General features: G+C 38.9%; 1 protein-coding gene across 1 annotated transcript in view; it reads right to left on the reverse strand.

Annotated features, from left to right (window-relative positions):
• dip2ba (disco-interacting protein 2 homolog Ba) overlaps positions 1–21,974 on the reverse strand; it is a 41,079-nt gene that overhangs the window by 4,461 nt on the left and 14,644 nt on the right. Inside the window, exons 2-29 of the mRNA XM_037684191.1 lie at positions 13,581–13,652; positions 12,686–12,841; positions 12,462–12,584; positions 12,061–12,291; positions 11,831–11,959; positions 11,018–11,137; positions 10,656–10,853; positions 10,250–10,341; positions 10,058–10,168; positions 9,664–9,787; positions 9,283–9,392; positions 8,799–8,901; positions 8,611–8,675; positions 8,418–8,511; positions 8,134–8,253; positions 7,906–8,020; positions 6,867–7,006; positions 6,592–6,728; positions 6,340–6,420; positions 5,858–5,985; positions 5,542–5,656; positions 4,976–5,177; positions 4,201–4,313; positions 2,321–2,401; positions 2,034–2,157; positions 1,803–1,924; positions 1,305–1,416; positions 763–872 (exon numbers count right to left, since the gene is read on the reverse strand). Coding sequence (XP_037540119.1) covers positions 763–872; positions 1,305–1,416; positions 1,803–1,924; positions 2,034–2,157; positions 2,321–2,401; positions 4,201–4,313; positions 4,976–5,177; positions 5,542–5,656; positions 5,858–5,985; positions 6,340–6,420; positions 6,592–6,728; positions 6,867–7,006; positions 7,906–8,020; positions 8,134–8,253; positions 8,418–8,511; positions 8,611–8,675; positions 8,799–8,901; positions 9,283–9,392; positions 9,664–9,787; positions 10,058–10,168; positions 10,250–10,341; positions 10,656–10,853; positions 11,018–11,137; positions 11,831–11,959; positions 12,061–12,291; positions 12,462–12,584; positions 12,686–12,841; positions 13,581–13,652 — 3,428 coding nt within the window. The remainder of the gene's footprint in view (positions 1–762; positions 873–1,304; positions 1,417–1,802; positions 1,925–2,033; positions 2,158–2,320; positions 2,402–4,200; positions 4,314–4,975; positions 5,178–5,541; positions 5,657–5,857; positions 5,986–6,339; positions 6,421–6,591; positions 6,729–6,866; positions 7,007–7,905; positions 8,021–8,133; positions 8,254–8,417; positions 8,512–8,610; positions 8,676–8,798; positions 8,902–9,282; positions 9,393–9,663; positions 9,788–10,057; positions 10,169–10,249; positions 10,342–10,655; positions 10,854–11,017; positions 11,138–11,830; positions 11,960–12,060; positions 12,292–12,461; positions 12,585–12,685; positions 12,842–13,580; positions 13,653–21,974) is intronic.

Genomic DNA, 21,974 nt, shown 5'->3' on the forward strand with positions numbered 1-21,974 from the left:
TAGTCAAAAGTTAGAGTTCCAATGAGTCCACCTTTATCTCAGGTCCATATCAGTGTGTGTGATTAACGTCATGCTAATTTCAAAATATGATTGAAAAGCTGGATTAAAAATCTGCACAAATGAAGTCTCAACCCTCTAAAAAGGATGCTTTCCATTTCAAAGATCCTGTAAAAGATCCGCAGTGACGTTAGAATATTGTGGTGTTGATGCACTGTTTTACTGGAAATAAATATAACCTTAGATTTAAAGTTTGAAAAAACCTGATGGATTTAGATTTTGTCTGGACTTTTTGTCTCCAATTACCCAACGTAGGAGTTAATATACATATATAAATACTCATATACCGGTAATTTAATAAAAAGAATACAACAATTATATATTTTGTTTTTTTGTTGTAGCCGGTAGAACAAACAACGTTAAATCATGCAGAAGAATTTTTGTTTTCTCAACTATTTGACCACAAGGACTTCACAAGTTCATTTATTCTCAAAAATATTACAAATTTTAAAATGTCACTGCTTGATAAGCTTCTGTACAACTAATGCAGAATATAGTTTAAATGAAGCCTGTTAGTCAGGTCCTGGAAAGGCTGAATTAATTAAAGTCAAACAAATGAAGCAGCTGAAGTTGAAACGATAAACAGGAAACTCACCTGAAAACAAACATTCTTTAAAAGGGATTTATCTTTCTCTAATCTAATCTAATGAATGAAGCATATTTACTCGTATAGTGGATTATTTATAGCTTGTGGTTAACATTCACCTTGACTCCAGTCAGCATGCCTGTGGTGGACACACTGAAGTCCAAGTAGGCCAGCATCTCCGCTGTAGGAGGCTTATAAATGTGTGAAGGCCGCTTTCTGGGGAGATCATCTGGCAGAGCAAAGGAAAAAAACATTTTTTTTCAATTCTTCTTAAAAAAAAAAAAAATGGTACTTCAAATATTCCTTAGTCTCAGTGTAAATGTTGCATTGAAAGTTGATAAATATTAAAGGATTATAATCTCAGACGATAACGTACAGTTCAAAGTTAATTAAAAAAAAAAGCCACAAATATGAATTGCACAAATGTTTGAGAAACTGACTAAAGATTTTCTAAACACATTTGAAACTTTGGAGCAAACCTTGATCTACGTTCAAAGTTAGTTAGCGAGCAGAAACACCTTCTGACAACGTCCAGTTAACATTCAGAGCCGGGTCGTAAAAGTCACAGAGAGCAGAAGATAAATCTCAACACAACATTGTGCCTGTGGATAACGGACGCCTCAGTGCAGTCCTAATTTCAGCGGCTGTCGCAGTTTAGTACCTGTATCGATGATCGTTGGCCACGTTTTGACGTTGACGCTGGCAGCGGCCTCCCTGGACCTGAGGATTCTCATGAGGGGCTGAGTGGTGAGGATGCAAGCTGCTTTACTAACCTGTGAACCACAATTATCAGAAAAACACTTGCACTGAAGAAAATCACACTCTGTGCTTTAATACTGAACAAAAATAAACGACACAAAAAGTTTTCCAAGCATGTTTCTGCACAAAAATTTGATTATTGATGGTTTACTGATCCTTGAGGTTAGATTTCATTTAAAACACTTCCAAGGAATTCAGTTCTACGGCTCAAAACAGAATGATGGGCTTTTCATTTTTTAATAATACCATAATCAAAATGCATCATAAAAAGTTTTTTTTTTTGCTCTTACATACATTAACTAAGTTATACTGTTATGAAACTGTTTGAATAAAGAGCACAGTGACAGATTGATCCAACACTTTTTGTTTTTATGAGACAGTAGTAGAGGAGTGGACTCACATCGATGATCATACGGACTGTCGGGAGAGTAGCAGTCAGATTCTGAGGGTGAGGCGGCCTCACTGTCACAGGGATAACCCCCGCATAGAGGCAGCCGTAGAAGGCAGCAATCAGGTCAATACCTGCGGATGAGAGACACCGTGTAACATTGTAAACGTTACTTAAAAAGACCTACATTTTAATTTAGCAGCCTTCTACAATAATGGGGGCTGTTTGAATCTGTGTGTTCACCTGGGGGATAAAGCAGCACCACATTGTCTCCTGTGTTGAGGCCTCCTCTTTCCATCAGGGTGGCCGTGATTTTTTCTGCTCGCTTGTGTAGCTGAGCACAAGTGGCTGTGCACACTGCTATGCCCTGCATCAAAAAACAGACAACAAAAAGAGTCACCATTAAAAATAAATAAATAAACACCCCAATATAACTCATGTTCCATGTCAGGATTTGTTCAGTCGCTCGTTATTAACAGATTCCTCGTACCGAGTTTCTACGTATTTTTGTGTATTGGTGATAAATCTACCTTGGCATTGAGCAGCACGTACAGAACGTGGTCCGGATCTGTTTGAGCTCTCCACTGCAGCGCTTCAGACAAAAACTGGTGCTGAAAAAATAAAAATAAAGATTTAAAAGAATGTGAAACAACATGTATGGAGCCTTAGACTAAAGTAAAAAAAACAAAAAAAAAAAAAACATATATTGTAAGAAATCCATCTATCCATTATCTTTTACCCGCTTCTTCCATTTTGGGTCATTGCAAGAAATGTCTCATAAAAAAAAAAAAAAAAACACTAGTTCATTTCCAAGCCTAATTTATATCTAGAAAGTTTAGACATTATTATTTTTCCACAGCACAAAAAAGCAACATTACTGGCAAACTAAAGAATGATAAATATTAAAAAAAAAAAAAAACACTTAAAAAATTGGCCTTATTGACCAACCAACAGCCTAAAACAGTCTCTGGAATAATTAAATGACTGAACCACACTAATAAAGAAAAATAAAGGTATTTTAAAAGAACTCAAAATATATTCTGCCATGCTGTTGACCCACAAGGAGCACAAAAATGACTACAAAATTACCAGTTAAGGGTCATAGTGAGACTATGCTGTTCATAAGAGGTCAATTAGAGCCTCTGTGAAAAACTAAAATACTACGGTCTTTTCAATTAAGGCTTATCAATAAAAAGTTGGCCTGATTTAAGTTGCTAGTATTATAGGAACAAACAGAAACAACTGATCAGAGTACCAGACACGACAAGAGAGAACATTTAAGCCAAAATCTCTTGACAGACAAAAGGACAAGTGAACATCCGAGCACAGATAAAAGGAAGTGACGTTTTTCAAACACGAACAATACGGAGCAGCTTTTCTGACGTTCCTAAATGTCTTGTCAGACTCATCCTCCGTGACACCCACTCTCTCAGACAACACATCGTGCTCTGAATCAGGAGGGACATCATGCAGGACAGCTGGTCCGACCACTCGTAAAGTCATGCTACACGTGGGAACGTCACACTGAGCACAGCAAGCAGAGGTGCACACCAATATGCGCCCAATTAAAAAATAAGACAAGTGGCGTTTTTCAAAAAAGTGGACCTCTGTGAGCACATCATCTGCCAGAAACTTGGTAATTTTCTTGTGTCAAATCTGTTCAATTTAAGACCTGACTTTATATTTAAATTAGCAAATATGACAAAGTCAATGTGTGGACCCCTGCTGGCAAAGGGGCCAGCCTGGACTGTCATCTTGTTGGCTGAAGCCATTACTGACCACCGTCAGGCTGATCACAGCTGCAGAAGCACATGACCGACAGAAGCAGCAGAAGCAGAGACGGGTCGGAGCCAGACTAGAACCTTACCATCATGGTGGGCCACATACAGAGCTAAAGCCCAACCCCAGTAAAGGTAGAACAACACAGGTTTAGCATAAATCATCAGCATCCGTTTCTCCTGACAGCTTCAGGGTTATCTTTAACTTGGATAACACACACAGCAGATTTCCAAGTGATCCATCAGTTTTATTTAAACAGTTTGAACTCTAATACTGTCACATGTAGACAAAAACCATATTTTTTTTCACTTTTAATAATAAAATGAATAAGCAAGTTGAATTTGAAAACTAGCTTTGCCACTTTCTGTTATTCTGTAATTTACTAATCCAGCTTTTTAAAATAATATGCATGTATAATAATAATAACAGCAGGACTATAAATGCTGACAGAAACTTGTCCGACTGTCCAGGGACATCAACACAGACACCTACAAAAATTTTAATCTTACAAATTAAACTGGATAAAAAAAAGGCACTGAAAAAAATTATCCAACTCCATAACCCAATAAATCATCATATAATTATTAACAATAAATTCAGGGAAAGTGAGATCTACTTTGTGCGGTGCTACCTTTCGAATGAGATCTTGATCCTCCACCACACCCAGTTCTCTGCCTGTTGCCTGGGCGATTCGTTTCCCCGCCACCAAGTTGCCGACCAGCATGGAAGCAGGACCTACGTCCACTGAACAGATCAGAATCAGAAAAATGTTCATCAGCAGAGAATGGCAGCAGTCACAGTGCTGACAGAGCAAACGCCCAGAGGCTGACTTTCAAAAAGCAAAGAACTAGTAGTAGACAAAATGTGCCGCCAAGTGATGCTAGTTCAGCCACACTTTCATTTCCCTACTTTTCTTTATTTGAAAGGTATTGACTAATAAGTGCACATATTGTATTTGTGAGTTCACCAAAAATTTTAGGCTTGCAAACAAGAAATGTAAAACTGATCCAAGGTTTATGCTGAGGACCACCAGTAGTGATGAGAGTAAGGTTTTCAAGAGAATAAACTACCACCTTCAGTGGACATATCTTTATGCACAACACTACAGAAGATAGGTGACCATAAATTTGTTCTTTAGAGTCGGTCTGTTCGTTCAGAGCTCAGTAGCACAGTAAGTGACCTAAACACTGAAATGACTGAACTTTTAGGGACTGTCACAAGAATGCTTAAAGTAACGTCCTGCTAAACAAGGTGGACAGCAGCCAAATTTATTATGATTTGCTTTTGCTTTAAAAATCTAAATCTCCTCATTTGAATACATTGCGTACTGTATATTGATTTACAAATACTTCCAATTATCTGGTAGTTTTATATGATATGCTCAGCTGATTTTCAGGATGGCTCACCTGGCTGTTTCTGACGAGGCTTGGGCATGTTTGTAACACAGGTGTGTGGACACATGAGGATATTGCAGGGATGCAGATTACCCTCCAAAAAATTCTGCTTGGTTTCACAGATGTGGATCCCCCCTAGTGGTGTCTTAGGGAGGGTGTTGGCTGGGACAAGAGCAAGGCAGTAAAGGCCAACCTGGTGGATGCTGTCGATGGCCTTTAGAGGAAATAAGTAATATAGTTAAATGAGCACAAACTTAAAACACTCTTTAACTTAATACGCCATGACAGACAGCTTGTCTCTGAGTTTCTAAATGTCTGAGAGTGAATAACTTGCAATTTTCATTAATTTTTCATTCATTTAACCTTTATTTAGACAGGTTAATCCCATTGAGCCTCGAGGACTCATTTACAAGAGAGACCTGATTTCAACAAAGAATGATGACATTGTTCTTCTGAATTGTACGTCACAAAACAAAACAAAATAAATAAATTCAAAAGTTATGTTCTACAGCCATGCTATCACATCTATCCTATGATTCACACCAAAACTATATGTATAATGTAAATATATGAATTACCTGAAGAACTCGGCTCATCCACTGAAAGCTGTCTTCTTCACTGGCATCGGGCCTTTGTTCTGCCACAACAACTATCCTCTCATCATAAAACACTGTCACGGAGAAAACTGCAATCCTGCACAGGTGACAAAAACAAGCTGTGGACAAAAACTAGACCTTTTCACAAACATTCAGTTGCTTAATGAATTACTTATTTCTAGATTTATACACTAAAGCAAACAACAAATAAAAAGTAATAATAATGAGCATTTATGTCCACTTATGCAGAAACGTATAACTGTTCTTAGTGGCTCAGAGAGGCCAGGCGGTGTCATACCTCCCTCTGTAAACTGTTTTGACAGGCTCCACAGCCAGCGCAGTGGCCACCAAGTCGTCAGCATTATGACGTCGACTGCTCACCATCAGGAGTCCCTCAATCTTCCCCACAACAAACACAAGACTCCCCTGTGGAGCAGACATATTTACTTAAGCTAAGTGTCACCACCATTTAATGCTTTGCAACATGAACAGAGAAGGAAAGCAATGACTGCAAACCATTTCACCTCTACTGTGTTACAGAATCCATCTAAGCACTTTTCATAAGGGTAGATTCTATCCCAGCTGTAATTTACACAAGGAAGGGCAGACCAGAGACAGGTAAGACTGTCACAGTGCAAACAATGATGCACATGCTCACCCCAGTTTTACATACCATGAATCAATTTAAAAGCTATATATATATATAAAAAAAAAGAAGTCTCACAAATTTATTTTTAGTGCCTAAAACCTTTTCTCGTAAACAATTTGTGCCTTTCTTACCGGTCCCACAAATCCAAGCAAACCAGTACGAGCGAAGGGAACTTCTCCAATGGGTGCTCCAGCCTGGTTCACAGGGATCACCTAAAGAGCAAAAAGCAGAAAGATTGAAAATACTGAACTTAAACACAAAAAGTAGAGAAAAAAAAACTCATCAACTTTGGATGATAGTGTGATCAGACTATGTTCTACTAAATAACATAAAAGGGACACAAAGATGTGATTGTTGAGTCAGCAACATTTTTTTAAACAGACCTCAAATGTGTTCTTGGTGACTCCAGGAAGGCCGTAGTACATTGTGCCTCCAGCCCGAGAGTTGATCACGATCTCTCCGATCTCATCCGTCTTGCACAGCAGCGGAGGCCCGTCTGGTTTTACGATGCACATCAGTGCTGGAACACAAAGTTAGGTCGCAACATTACTGGACTTACATTCAGGCTCTCTTTTTATAAAAACAGTGATGATGTACAGTAAATACAGCAGCTGCTGTACTCATTTACTGCCAAATGCAACCATCTGCAGTGGCTCACCTCCAGGCATGATGTGGCCCACATCCTGCACAGTGAGAGCAGAGTTCTTGTCCTCTGTGTTGACCCTGATGACCCCGTGGCTCAGTCCGCCCATGGACAGGATGGCCCTGGCTGGAAGAGGAGCTCCACGAGCACCAGGTCTGCAGACAAGGTGCAAAAATCAAACATATTACTTATTACACTTAAAATTTTATTTTTTAAATGTATAAATTAGGTGTTCGTGTGTTTAACTAAAATAATGAGTGATCAGAATTCCAACAAATCAAACAAGAGTACCTCGTATGGCATATTATACACTCGTTGACAAACTATTAGACAGCAATCTACAGCAATGGCCCAAAAGAGCAAAGACCCATTTGACTTGGGATTTGTGATGTTGACCTTAAAGCTGAGGTGATGAAATGTGAACACGACACTCCATCTAGTGATTTTGTATGAAATTTTATTAAACTATCTTGAGCAGGTCAGAAGTTATGGTCCAGAGAAGCAAAAACATTTGACGATTTGTGACCAAAGCTGGGGTGATGAAATGTGCATGTGACACCCAGTCTAGTGATGATGCATAAGCGTTTCAAGCTTCATTAAATTACCTTGAGTGGACCAAAAGTTATGGGACGAACAATAAAAACTTTACAGATGTACGAAGACTATACCATAACACGTCCTGCCTTTAACGGACATATAATAAAACTCTTTCCAGGTGAGGAAAAAACTAAGGATTTATGTTTTTCTTTTCACTCTTACCCTAACTCCTACAATGCTCTTTTACAAATCTGAACGACAGCTGCATAAACAATAACGTGAGAAAAATATTCCCTCAAGTTTAAAAAACAATTAAAATTCACAGGACTTGACATTGTATAAAACAACTAAAAATGTATGTTTTCAGATATGTGGTGTATTGATGAAGACATGTTTTTTCTTTACAATTTGTGTTTTTGTTGGATGTAACTGGGACCCTGTGTACATAGTTTCATCCCACCTCATGTACCACATGTGGTGTGTATGACAAATAAATCGCTGAATCTCTGAATCTTACCTGCGTATGGCCACAGTCAGGGCTTCAGGCGATGTGGCACATGGACAAATGACCTCAGGCCTCAGGCCATGAGACTGGAACACGTTTAGAAAGGCGTCGCAGGACGACACAGACCCTGACAGTAAACAACAAACGAAAACGTTAAAATGAACAATGACTCAAACTATCCACTTATATGTTTTCAAACATTACAAAAGGAAATATGCTAGAGGATAAGAAGTCCCTCACATGGATTTGCTCCATCAGCCACTACGAGCATTCGTATAGAAGACAAGTTGATGTCCTTCTGATCCTTGTGGGCCATCATTGCCCAGTGGAGGTCGCGGCATTTCACCAAGGCCACACGTGCTGTGAAACAAGAACATGCCGTTTGCACCAATCAGTCAGCTAAAGTTAAAGCACAACAGTCTGCAGGGAGAACTTGCATCATGCCAATAACATGATGATATGTTGACAAGTAACTGCTAATCTAAACATTTTGATTATTATTAAAATATGAAACTTGGTTGAACCTTTGTGGATGTGAACTCTCTGAACCCAAGACATGGGACAGGCTTTCATGACAGAATATGGCACAGTGATGGTGTGAATTCTGTTCATGACACTCTAAAAGAAGAAACAAATATAAATATGTTGCTTGTTTCATAATATGGAACTCTACAGTGAAGAAGGGAAGGATGTACAAAAAGCTACATCTAGTCTCACCGTTAAGACGCCATGCCACAAGCCCATATCCTTTTTGCAGTCCAACACGTTGACCAGAGTCTCACCTAAAAAGAAACGCATAAATATTTGATATTGTAAAATTAGATTTTACAGCTTTGGCATCTTACACATACAGTCACATAAAAGCAAAGAAAATAAGTGACATTTAAGTTACATAAAGTTCTGACCTTCACAGTAGTTGCATGCCTGACTTAGGGCCTGACAGTGTGTCAACATGGAGATCTTGGAAACAGCAACTCCCATCACAGTTCCTTCTTTACTCGCTTTGTACTTCGGAAAGAAGCAGGCACAAAAATGTCAATGTGATGTTTAAAAAGAGCTAAGGCAATCAACAAACCAAAAGCATCAATAATATTCCAGTTTCAGTAAAGATTTTTTTAAATCTAACAGGAATGCTCATGTACAAAAACAAAATCAGTTTGGACTCTTACATAAATTCATCTTCCTCAGAAGGTTTTGGTGCAGTGATTAAAAAAGTGCAATATTATAAATATCATTAAAGCCAATTTATCCAAGAGTTGAAAAACATAATAGATAAATAATGACCTGACAATCATTTATGTAATTTCAAAAATGCAAGCGATTATTTAAATGTATCTGATGAACCAGTCAGAATATACATTTTAACGTGAGTTCATATTCTCAGAGTACCTCTATGTAGGCAGTGTCTGTGTTAGCAGTAGGGATGTGAGGCTGCCAGTCTTTGGATGGCTTGGTCAGGTACTTGGTGTCTGTCACTACCCATTTCATCCTTGGCCATCCTGGTAAATGTATTCAGAACACCACAAAAAAAAAATATATATATACATATATATTATTCATAAAGACACACAGAAAAACTACACTTTGTAAGGTTGAACTAATAATAATAGTAATTGAAAATATTCTTGTTCCATTCTTTTCTTTTCACTGTCAAAGGTGACTAGCCAATACTACATAAGTTCCATATAATATATTCTACAATAATAAGTTCATCTAATGGCTCTAAAAGAAACCAGCAGCAATAGAAAAAGGCAGGTTACGCTTGCTGACCTTTGAACTGAACGATCTCTCCATTTGGAGTCTTGGGCAGCCCTTTGAGGCACACCTCACTGGTCAGTGCCAAGCTCACACCACAGCTGCCCAACAGAAAGCCAATCTGCTGGCTGCCTGCATCCTATGAACATAAACAACAATAAGGAAACCGAGGACAAACAGGTAGGTGTAGAGACACGTATGCAACAATAAACAAAAGAACAATCACTAAATTACTACAACGGCTTTTTATTAAAAAACTTACACGGTGAATTATTGTTGTATTTAATAAAAACATCTATTACTTTGGGTTATTTCATCTGACTAAAGTCAAATACTTATTTGATGACAATAGAATTATAGCTACTTAATCCCATCAAGTAATTAATTTGGGAACTGGGGATAAATTTACCTGACGAGACAGTGGTACCTCAATAGGAACAGGAATGACCTCGGCTAACAGACAGCCATAAAAAGCTACCCAGAACATTCCAGGGTCACTGTTTGGATACACTAACGCCACCTGAAAGGCAGAAAAAAAAACTTGTTTTCTTTTATAATCTTTTAAACTTGAAATAAATCAAAGCATGTTGTAAACTCTTACTCGATCTCCAGGTTGTAGGACAGGCTCAGTCTTAGTGCCCAATTTATTCAGCAGCGTATAAGCCAGCTTTAGACTGCGACTCCACAGTTTACCTGTGGGAGGGAAAAAATATTTTAGAACGCATCTTATTTTTGCTGAAGTATAGCTTATTGTTATATTACGGTTTAATTTGTCAAGCCACTACTGCTTTGCTATGCTCAGAAAGCTACTGACTGAATCTGGACAGTTTATATATGACTTATTTTACGTTTGCAGCAGATGGACACAAAATAATTAAAATCTAAACTGAAAGGCAGAAAAAAAATCTTGTTTTCTTTTATAATTCTAAACTGCATAAACCGAAACGTGAAATAAACTCTTTACTCATTTAACATGCACCAAAAGATGCCAGTGAGTTTATGCCCACCGTATGTCAGTGTATATAGGGGTTTGCCAGTGATGTCTAACGCAGTGAGGGCAGGGCTCTTGGCCTGGGTGGCCCCCCATCGAGCGAGTGCAGCCTGCAAGGCAGGGGGCCAATTACTGACCACTCCCAGAGGCTCCCCCTTCACTGGGATGATCTGACGCCCTTCAGGCTTTGGGGTGTTGGGATCTGGTCTGGGAACTGGACATAAGAACAAATACAAATAAACAGGAAAATATGCTAAAACATTTGGACAGCAACTTTTCAAACATCTATTTAGCTGCTCATCATTCAGATTTTGTTGAACAGAATGGTACAATTTGTCTGATAAACCTTTTTTATTTTTTTTATAGATGTTTACTCACCTTCTACAATTTCCTCAGAGTCATCAAGGAAGAATTCACTAAGTGGTGGTCTTTTGGGCCGTTTGAGCGTGTTCAATAGCTGCTGGATCTTGGTGGACACTCGGCTGCTGACAGGCACGCCTGAACAAACGCCAAAAACGGTCACATACGTAGGCAAACAAAAAGCATAGACACATGCATGCGGTTCTGTTTGAACACAAATGTCTTAAGTTTTCACGCACACTCACACAGGCAGAATGCTACAGACTAGCAGTCAGGATCAGATTCAAAATCAGCAGCAGGAAGAGTTTGAAAGGGAAATTTGAACGCAAGGAGACACAAATCGGACAATCTTTAGGAAAATCAAATGCAGAAGTTCTCTACTTCTAAACCTAAGACACGAGACAAACATAAAAAAAGGCTTGAAAGCAAGCTGGTTTGGACTTCTTCAGCATCCCTCCCCTTCCCCAGGGTCGACTTATATTACCTTTCCTTTTTCCTTTTTTAAATCAAAGGCAAGACAGGGGACAGGATTAATGGACCCAAAAGAAAGAACACAAAATATGTCATTAGCAGCCTTCACCACACTGAACTGACAATGATGTTTCCGGTTATTTTAGGTCAACGTTTTGGTACATTCAATCAAAACCATGGCATCATTGCAAAATAAGTCATTCCTCTACTGTGATTAAAACATGCATAGTTTAGCCTTATACCTTATAAAATTAAAGACAGCAACCCAGGTTTCATGATTATAAAGGAGAAGTTAGATTTCCCCCCTCACTTCATCTCTTCAACAGCCATTTTTATACATTGTGGCTTTTGTGAGTATACCATCAGCAGTATCCAGCATGCTGGAGCGGCTCTGTCCACGACTCATGCCTCGGACTGCTGGGGGAAGATCCACTCTGGATCCTCTCTCCTGTGGAGTGGAGGACGTCACATCTGGGGGGACACTGTTTTCTGATGGTGGATATAAAATAAAATAAACACCATCAAGGACAAAAAGAACCCCCTTAGAATGTTGTCAACCAACAGTTGCGTTCTCCATCAGTAAGGTTTACCTATGTGTGTGTGGGCCAGTACATCGGCTAACACTGAGACACCAGGCTGGTGCTGGGGCTGGCTCTTTGGATCTCCATGGGAGAGGGTGGAGGAAGCAGACGAAGATGTGGAAGAGCTTTGGACGGAGCGATTGATCCAGTAATCAGGGCTCTGCAAGGTCTGAGCGAGCGCTGCACTGAGAGCTGCTTTTCTGTGCAGTGAGCCTTCATCCTCTGATGCAGAGGGCGTATCTAAAAAAATAAGGGAAAATTCACTTTTAAGACAAATCTTAATACATTTCTTCCGTTTTATTTTTATTCATAATTTGTGTGAATTTATTTGTTAGGGGCCAGAACATCGAACCCCAGAGGCTTTTTTTAATCTCTCCAACTGTCCAGTACTGTGGGAAAAACTATTTTACCTGGAGGTGTGCAGTGATTGGGAGACTGGACAAAAGCTGAGCGTCTCTTGGTCGGCATGGGAAGTGCCATTTTCTCTTCTTTATGTTTGGCCAGAGCTGCCTGCACAGCTTCTGTATGAATATCTAAATAAACAGCAAAAATAAATGAGACAAAAATGGTCCAGCATGGTAAACTGAGAGGTCTAAAATGCTACCTTTTCCTTGTGGAATAGCGAGCAGTGTACCTGATCTGTAACGCTCATCCCTGGCCCCTCCACTGCGGTGCGCACGATGGCGTCTGGAGGCTGAAGAGTTGGACGGGCCTGGGGCCTCAGGACTTGGGCTGGGGTCGGCACTGTGGCTTGGAGAAAGCTGTACATCTGGCAGAGAAAGGTCTGCCTCTACAAAACAGAAACAAGTATATGCAAGTTATTATGACTCGTTTAGTTGTCAACAACCAACAAGAATAATGTGGTAAAACAAGTAAAATCCGTCCATGTTTAAACTGAATGCAAAGAGTGTTTATTCTTGCCCTTTGGAAATTAGCTTGTAATGACATATATGGAAGTTATTTTTGTGCCGCTGGTAATGTGTTGCAATTTTTCCTGAGGAAATGACATCCTTGTGTGCAGCAGAGAAGGTCGGTAGATCAGCATTTCAACCAAGTACTAGTTCAAAGTAATACAAATAAACTATGAACCAAAACAGATTCAAATATTTTAAAAAGGGATTAAAATATCAGTGAACTATAAAATATGACAATATGGTTTTTAGAGAACCAAGTTGCCATCGCTATAATGATTCTATATATGTCACATGTAATTCACATTTTTGACACTAGAGGGCCACTGAAAACGAAAAAAATTATTGGACCACTGAGACAAAAAAAAAAGACAATACTGAAGTCAGTTTCTTTATTTGAATCACTACAGTGCAACACCCAAAATTTGGTTATATTTATTTACTTCAGTTTGCATGTGGGAAACAATCAGACGTCAAGTAACTTCTATCAAAGTGACAGAATGACTTGATCAGTTTCATGGATTAACCATTTTTAACATTAAAGGAAACTAAGGGCTACAAATGGAACAAAGGATAGTTACATGTGATATGAGAAAAGAAAAAACAAAGATGTCTTACTTGGCAAATATTGGATGTAGGCGGCCAACAGCTTGGCTCTTTTCTTCTCATAGCCCTTCTGTGTGATGTCACCTAAGAGGAGGACAGCAACATCACACTGTCATGTTAGTCATAATTATCACACAAACACCAGATAACTGTATACACAGGGCATTTCTGACACATGCACGCACATAGCTCGTGCTTCAGCCAACACATGTGCAGCAGTTGAGTCATACTGATAATCCTCCTGAAAGCAAATCTTTTGAACTCCACGTTGTCATTTAGGTCTAATTAAAAAAAATAAAGAGATGATGCATTTGTGACATCCTACATTAGCCCAAGTGAACAAACATGATTAGAAAATAATCACCTGCTTTAAGCTATAAATCAAACCCAAACCCAAATATGATTCCAGAAATGAGTATATAACCATGATAAGCAGAGATCAATGGTAAGAATAACTGCTTTGGAAACAGATGGAATAAGCAGAGCAAAAAACAAGCTGCACATCAGGATTTGGTCATTTATCTCCTACAGAACCTTAAATTCCTCATTTGGCCTTGGACTGGTAGGATTCTCACCACTAGCAGAGTCTGGCAGAAAACAACAAAGGCATTGCAAAGTCCACCTCTCTGACAACCCCAAAACACACAGTCTGCTTGTGAAGCAAACACATGACAGCCTGCACAGTAAACCAACACAGTCACACACTCTTTTAGACACACAAGCAATTCAAATGTTACAGTCCTCTATACAGCCATTTCCTTCTTTTATGTTAAATGACAAGAAAGTATGCTGTGTCGAGTGTAGTGAGCCAAAGGGCTGCTCAGTCCCAACTGCCTGACACATACTCCACTGACCAGAGGCAACGACACCCTGATCCTAAGTTCTGAGGAGAAAGACTCACATTAACAGAGTGATGGTCAAAGTTAGAGTCAAAGTGAGAGCCACAGGCAGCAGCAAAACAGAATACAGTCTACTGTGAGAAACAACAATGGGAAGAAAAAGGGAGTGAGTGCTAAAGTTCATCGGGCCAAATGGAGGGAGTTGGGTTGGATAAGCATTGGGAGGGGAGTCCCAGATAGTGAGTGTTGTGTCTCAAAACTTTCTCCCACACTGTTGGTCACTATCCACTGGAGTATGGGATCTGCCTAGATAAACAACTAAATCAGAAAGAAAACTCCTCTTGAATGGAGTAAATAGATTGCCTGGATGGCTTTAGTCTTGACTTATGACTCACTCTATGCAGAAAACTCTTGAGATTTCACAACACTGGAATGGTGAGATATAGAGGAAGGAAGGGACGCTTGTCAAAAAATGGCAACATCATCAAGTTTGACAGTCTTTATGTGAGCAGAAGCTTCGTCATTCTTTCTATTTGAAAAAAGTTTAAACAGGGAGGCCAGCATTCCACTTCGAGTTTACTTGTACTCAAACACTTAAAAAAATCAACAAGAAATGTGTCGTAGACTATTTTTTGTTGTTGTTCATCCACCTCTTAAGCATGCTACAGGCTTGTTTGTGTTGATAAAAACAGAGCGTTTTGTACATGCAAAGCAATCATCTCTAAAATGACTGGATTGGACTGGAGAATCGTTGCTGTTGAAGAAGGGTTACACCAAGCTCAGTTCTGCAGCTCAAGCAGGGGCTATCAGGAAGGAGGAGGGGAATAAAAAGATGGCGGGAGGACGGTCATTAACACCGACAGAAGAGAGTCATTGTTGGGCACAACAACAGACACTGATTGGCACAGCCAACACTGGCTCTGTAGCTGACAGCACAAACAAACTGGCTGACCCTCGGCTGAAAGACCGACTGCAACAGCTGATTCAAAACAGACCAAAAGCTGCATGTTTTAAGAGCAAGAATGTGGTGTTTTGAGTATGAGCATGAGCAAAACAGTACAGTAACTGTATGTGTGTGTAATCTGAGGTCAGGGGACAGGATATGAGTATTACCCCACCCAGTGTGCGCGCTGCCAAAACTGTCTCCCTGGGTCTGTCTAGAGAAAGAGGAATGTGCTGATTGGAAGACACCAGGCTAACAGCAATGGCCAACTGGCCTAAAGAGCCAGTTCAACGGCCAAACAGCTCCCCGACTTGCTTGAAACTGGTGTATTTGTGTGTGTGTATACACAGCTGGTGCAGGTTAAGGGTGCAAGACAGCTTAGAGGAATAAATGCTGAGCCTGAAGGATTGTTGCATTACAAGAGCTCTCTGTGAGATGTGTGTCAGTGTGTCAAATCATAGTTCTGTGTTTTGTCCAGGACTATGTTTGACCTGCTAAACATTACCAGTTATTGGGTGAAGATTGCCTTTGAGATGCATGAATTCACTGACTAACTTTTAGTTTATATTATCAATATATGCCGTAATGTCTTTAATTTGTAGAGAAGTTTAAAGCTTACATCTGTCCTAAAGATGGTGTTCAGACTCAGTGAGGTGATGCTTCCTGAGTTCATTCAAGGGATGGCAGTAACATTCTGACTCTTTGACCAAAACCCATGTCAACCCTGTCTAGTTTGATGTATTCCAATTAAATTTTGTTTTTATTATTGTTGATCCTTGTTTTACTAAACTTAAAAATACCAACAAAAAATGTTTTGTATTTCGTCATTTAAAATAACTTAGTGGTATAGCATCTACCATATTGTAATGTCTAACTATGGTCAATGGATATATATATATATATATATAAATATATATTTTTAATTAATTATTTTTTTAAAGCATAAGCCAAACTCTTTTGTAAGCTACATAACTGGTTAAACAATATATGGACACCTTGACAATTCCAAACATGCAACTGCTCTTTTATCTATTAAAAAAAGGACTTGGCAACAACTGATGATGTATCCTTTTTATATAGTGAACTATTTTGACTTTTAGCTTTGAATTAGGGACCATTTGGTAAGTGTAGGTGTTGGGGTATGACTGAGAAATTCATTCTACCTTTCAGCTGCTGATATAGACTGCAACTTTAAGCCAAGGGGCTGATTTCCCCCCTCCACACACACAGCCAACTACAGAGTCACAGAGGAAATGAACACCCACTCATGCAGATAGCAATCCCTGTTGCACTAATAAATACAGTGACTTAAAACACTTTCTGGCATGAAACCTGTTTACAGTACATGCCACCTAGCCACACATTACTGGGCACGTTTAATCAGCACTGACATTTCTCCAGTCTGAACCAACACACTGGAGTCTTTCACATTTGCACAGCCCAAGCGCAATTCTCCTGTGAGCTATGATGCCCTAAAACACCAAGTTATATGTGATCAATCTTAAGCTAAGGCTTTTCTATTTCATTACTTAATGTGAACTGATATAGGTATGCATCTGATGATATACAACACAGGTGGTCAGCTCAAAATGGTCAGGGTTTTAAGTTCTAGGCTCCTACCACAAAGTCCACTCCTTCAATCAAATCAAAATGCTAAAAATTTTGAAGGAAACAGAAATTATAAAATGGATATCTATGTCCTACATCATGGGCAGCACGGTGGCGCAACTGGTAGAGCTGCTGCCTCTCAGCGAGCAGGTCCTTGGTTCAAACCCCGGTACAGGGGCCTCTCTGGGTGGAGTTTGCATGTTCTCTCTGTGCATGTGTGGGTTTTCTCTGGGTACTCCGGTTTCCTCCCACAGACCAAAAAACATGCATGTTAGACTGATTGGTAACTCTAAAATTGTCCCTAGGTGTGAGTGAGAGAGTGAATGGTTGTTTGTCTCTATGTGGCCCTGTGATGGACTTGCGACCCGTCCAGGGTGTACCCCGCCCCTCGCACAGTGATTGCTGGACATGGGCACCGGCGACCCCCGTGACCCAAAAATGGAAGAAGCGGGTAAAGATAATGGATGGATGGATGTCCTACATCTGACTAAAGTGATTATTTCATTCAATTAACAGGAAGACTAAACATGTAAACAGCTAATGAAAGAGAAAAAAGATAGATGCTTTTTCCAAGTAGCTGAAATTATCTGCTGATGACAAACTTTAAAAAGTGTCAGGTTACTTAGCAACAGACTATTTTGCATTTACCAAAAACAAAACTCAAATGTGGTTAAAGTGAGCATTCTTTTACAATGACTCAACCAAACAGGAGGGTCTGGACAAGCTAATGATCATTCATCTACCAAACGTCTCTTTACACACAGACAGACACAACTGATCAAAGCAACAAAGAACATTAGACAGCAGAACTCAAATGTGGAAGTGAATAGTTCAAAAACACATCTGACTAGTTTTCCAGTAATCATCATATTTTTTAACCTATATGAACAAAACAGCACTGCCATTCTGGTAACTTCTCTGTAACAACATAACATCATCTCCTCTAATGCAGTTTTTGTAGCTTCTTCAGCTTTGTTCTACCAGAGGATAAAAGTTCTGCATTTTAGACAGGGAGTTTTAATAAATTCAAGTCAGAACATTTTAAAGAAATGAAGAAACGTTTGTGTAAATGTGACTGATCATTCTGCTCAGGTCAACATGGAAAACAATGACATCATTACCACCAAAGGGTAAAAACCTATTTGAAAAATTTATTAGGAGCTAAAGTTACACCTTCTGTTACTGACTTTACACTCACACTGATCAAAATAAAATAAAATGGGTTTTTTTTATAGTTCGTTTTGAGAAAGTAGTTGCAACATGTGTGTCACACCCCAGCTTGAAGGGTAAAACATAAATGTTGGATCTGTGCGACACAGCTTAAATATGATATACTGATGATGTCTTTGGTTTTTGATTTTTACACAGCAACTTTTCTGAAGCTTTGTCTTCATTTCATATATTGAGGTATTTAATCTCCCAGTTGAAAGAGCAGCGTAATTAATGCTGGCAGATCAGCAAAGGACATGACACAATTTCCCTTCGCCTCACTGAGTCAGTTCCGCTTTCTGCACGCATACAGACACATGTGGCAGGTGTCTTGCCAACGCATAGCACTACATAAACATGCACTCATCACCAAGGCTAACTGCTCAGACCATGAAGACAGCAGTAAATAAACCCTCCCTTTCACATGATATATCAGAGAGTGCTCATCTTTTAGACTTCATCTTTATTTGTAATCAGAGAATGTTCTGACCCAACAGATTAAATGATACATTACATATCTGACTGAACGACTTGTTTAAAGCACTGATGTATGTGTGGTTATGTTCACCAATCCCAGCTTAATTTATACATACGTTTTTATTTCTGCGCTGATTTACAATGCGTTACAAAGAAGAGGCAAACGTTCATCACTTAACAACACCTCGGAAAGAGACACAAAAACTGCAAAATAATTGTGAGTAAATTGACAGAGGAGACCACAAACAACACACTCACACAAACCTCCATAATATGTACTTTTACATGTAAATCTCCACATACGCACAGGGTCTGAGAGAGGAGGAACTAACGTCACCCACAAGCTCTTATTTATAGAGACTCTGAGCAGAAACGCAGAAAACAATGGGCAGGTTGAGCTGAGAACCCAAGTAAAAATAACACTTTGCAGGAAATGTAAATGAATGATTCTGACACCACGGTCATTTAAAGACACCTGCTGATTAGTTAAAAATGTAAACAGCTTACCATAAATGCTTAAAATGAGAAGTGGTTAGACAAGAAAAAACATCCCTTTTGTACAGAAAGGGGATTTTTTTTTTGTGTGTTAGTATTGTAACCTACAACATTTGTATTTTCAACGGTAGACTTAAAAAAAAAAATCAACTGCTTTATTGATTGGCAATTTTTTTTTAAATAAAATAAGAAAAATCTTATTTAAACTGCCTAACAAACAGGATTTGCTGCTTTTCGCTGACATTGTAAGATTAAATCGTAAATCTTTCTTTTTATAACCTTTTCCCCAGTAATTTTATCTCAGCTTTAAACTATCTGCACCCATCATCTCTCATTCTGATTGGGGGGGGGGGGGGGGTGTATTTTGTTCATATCTGAATAATGACTCAAAGATTTGTTCACAGACCTCCCACCTCCAGGTCCTGTGTTTTCCACTCCCATATCAAGCTTACAATTCATATGGGAATGGACAAGTCTATGATGGGGGGGTTTCGGCGTGACAGAAAAGATGAAGTAATCTCCGGATGGTTGTAGAAATCTGCTGTCCAGCTGAGGAAAAGGCTGGGGGAGTTCATTTTCCCTCAGCCGAGATTCCATTTCAGGCTGGACTGTTTCCCGTTGGTTGTTTAGTCCAATAGGAAACAGGCAGTGGTGGAAAACATAAAGTTAACAGACAGTTATCGCAGAAATCCATAAGAAATCTAAGATTTCTTTGAGGGTGAGTGATGCAGAAAAATAATTAGACATTTTTGTCATTTTGGTGAATATAATAAGTTGAACACTACTAATAATGCTGAATACCAGTTATATGAAATAGGTTGACAAAACTGTAACCAGATTTAGGGAAAGCTTAAACTACATCCTTGGTGTGGTCCTAAAGAAGAAGCAACATCATCCCAAGACAATAAAATAGCATATTTACCACTGAGCCTATTACAGCTTGCCTTCCAATTAGGGATGCACGATATTATCAACATGGCATCGGCATCGGCTAATATTAGCGTTAAAGTTCAATATCGGACATTGGCCATTCCATCAAAATAATCACAGATATAAAAAGGCACTGTTTTTGTATGACAACCCAGTGACAAGGATGCCTGCAGCGGCAGCACAACGTGATGATGTCACGCCCTGATTTGATTATGGCGGAGAAGAAGTCAAAATGTCGGTGGTGTGGAAGTTGCTTTTTTGTTGTTGTTGAGGAAGTCGGATTCCAAAGATTTATGGACTACGTTGAGCCTCGCTACATTGTCCCCAGTCTGAGATATTTTTCCGATGTAGCCTTACCCGAGTTACAAGCCATCATTTCCGACATTATTGAGAAGCTAATAGCCAATAGTACTTGGGTGAGTTTTACCACAGACACTTGGACATCAAGTGTTAGCCCAGTTACCTGTTAGCATGATTAGTCTCACGGCACAATGGATAGAAAAACTTTGCACTTAAAAAGGCTGTCCTTCATGCACAAGAGTGCAGAGGATCCCACGCTGCAGCTAGGAACCTGGAACAAGCCTCCACAGCAACGCAGGTGGCTAATGCTAATAAATAATATTCAACACTTTTCATTTAATATAAGTTAAAGTGCTATGCATATCATATGGCTGTTACTGAATATATGTCACCAGCTCTTACAGCTGTTACAGAATTTTTGTAGCAAATAAGCCTAAATAACAGGGATATGTTCTGACAAAGGAAAGTATATAAAAATATCAGTATCGGCCAAAAATGAAATATCATGCATCCCTACTTCAAATGGAACCAAAAGAAAAAAATTATTGATTGAGACGTTGAAGTCAAAATGAAAAGTACCAGACGGGTTTTTACAGCATCCATTCAACAAATTGAAACACCCCCATGTTTGTCAGAATACAGTAATAACTAGAAATGTTGCAAGTAGCACCGTTGAGTACTACTTTCACTCACTAATTTGGGTCAGTATTTATCTTCAAACAAACTGGCTGTTCGAGCTTGGCAGTGACAAGCTGTTTTATAGATAAATCAAGAACACATTACTTAGATAAACGGGATAAGAGCTGAGAAATTGTATAGCTCAATAAGAAAAATGATTTAAGAGCCAGAAGCAAAAGGTTCCAACTGTTTATTAGTATGACAATCATGTTAAAATTTCTATACAATTGCTTTTTTACAGTGACAATATATAATATTTTTGTATGTCAGCTTTTATTTAAAAAGAAATTGATATTTTTGCAATTATTTATACTTTTAATCACAGGATACCAATCTACCGCAATAATGTTTGAAGTATGAAGCCTTGAGGTGGCCACCTCAGCTTTACAATTATTTTTTTAATGTCCTTTACTGTCCAGTTTATTAAAGCTCGTGAAGCGACAAGATATTAGCTTGGTTTAAAGAGTGTTAACAGAATGTTGAACTGGTGGTACAAATATAATAAGCTCCCAGTTTTTCATAGTCTTAAAACTAGTTTGGTTGTTCAACTGGAAACTTTGGTCAACTGGTGATCAAATAGTTCCAACTCACATGTGGTAGTCTGATTCACTGAATGTTTATTGATCCAACTCTGCTTACTAACTGCTTTTCTCCGCATTATTCACCTCTTTTCCACTCATTCTGAGTTTAGCTTTTCTGAGTCATTTCAAAAACAAAAGCCTCTGAAATAATGTTAACAAATAATCATGCAACAACCAGGCTTCTTCTGATACATGGTTGTAAAGTAAATGCTCTTACCAACATCTTTTTATATTAGAGCTAAAGATTGACTAAAACAAATTCTTATTAAACTGTTTCATAACAGCAGCTTCATCGAAGATGTAGTGAACTTAATCTGGTGTCACGACTAAGCCTAAGGTCAAAACC

Source organism: Nematolebias whitei, chromosome 11 (assembly GCF_014905685.2).
Source record: "Nematolebias whitei isolate Nwh7 chromosome 11, NemWhi1, whole genome shotgun sequence".
Lineage (NCBI taxonomy): Eukaryota > Metazoa > Chordata > Actinopteri > Cyprinodontiformes > Rivulidae > Nematolebias > Nematolebias whitei.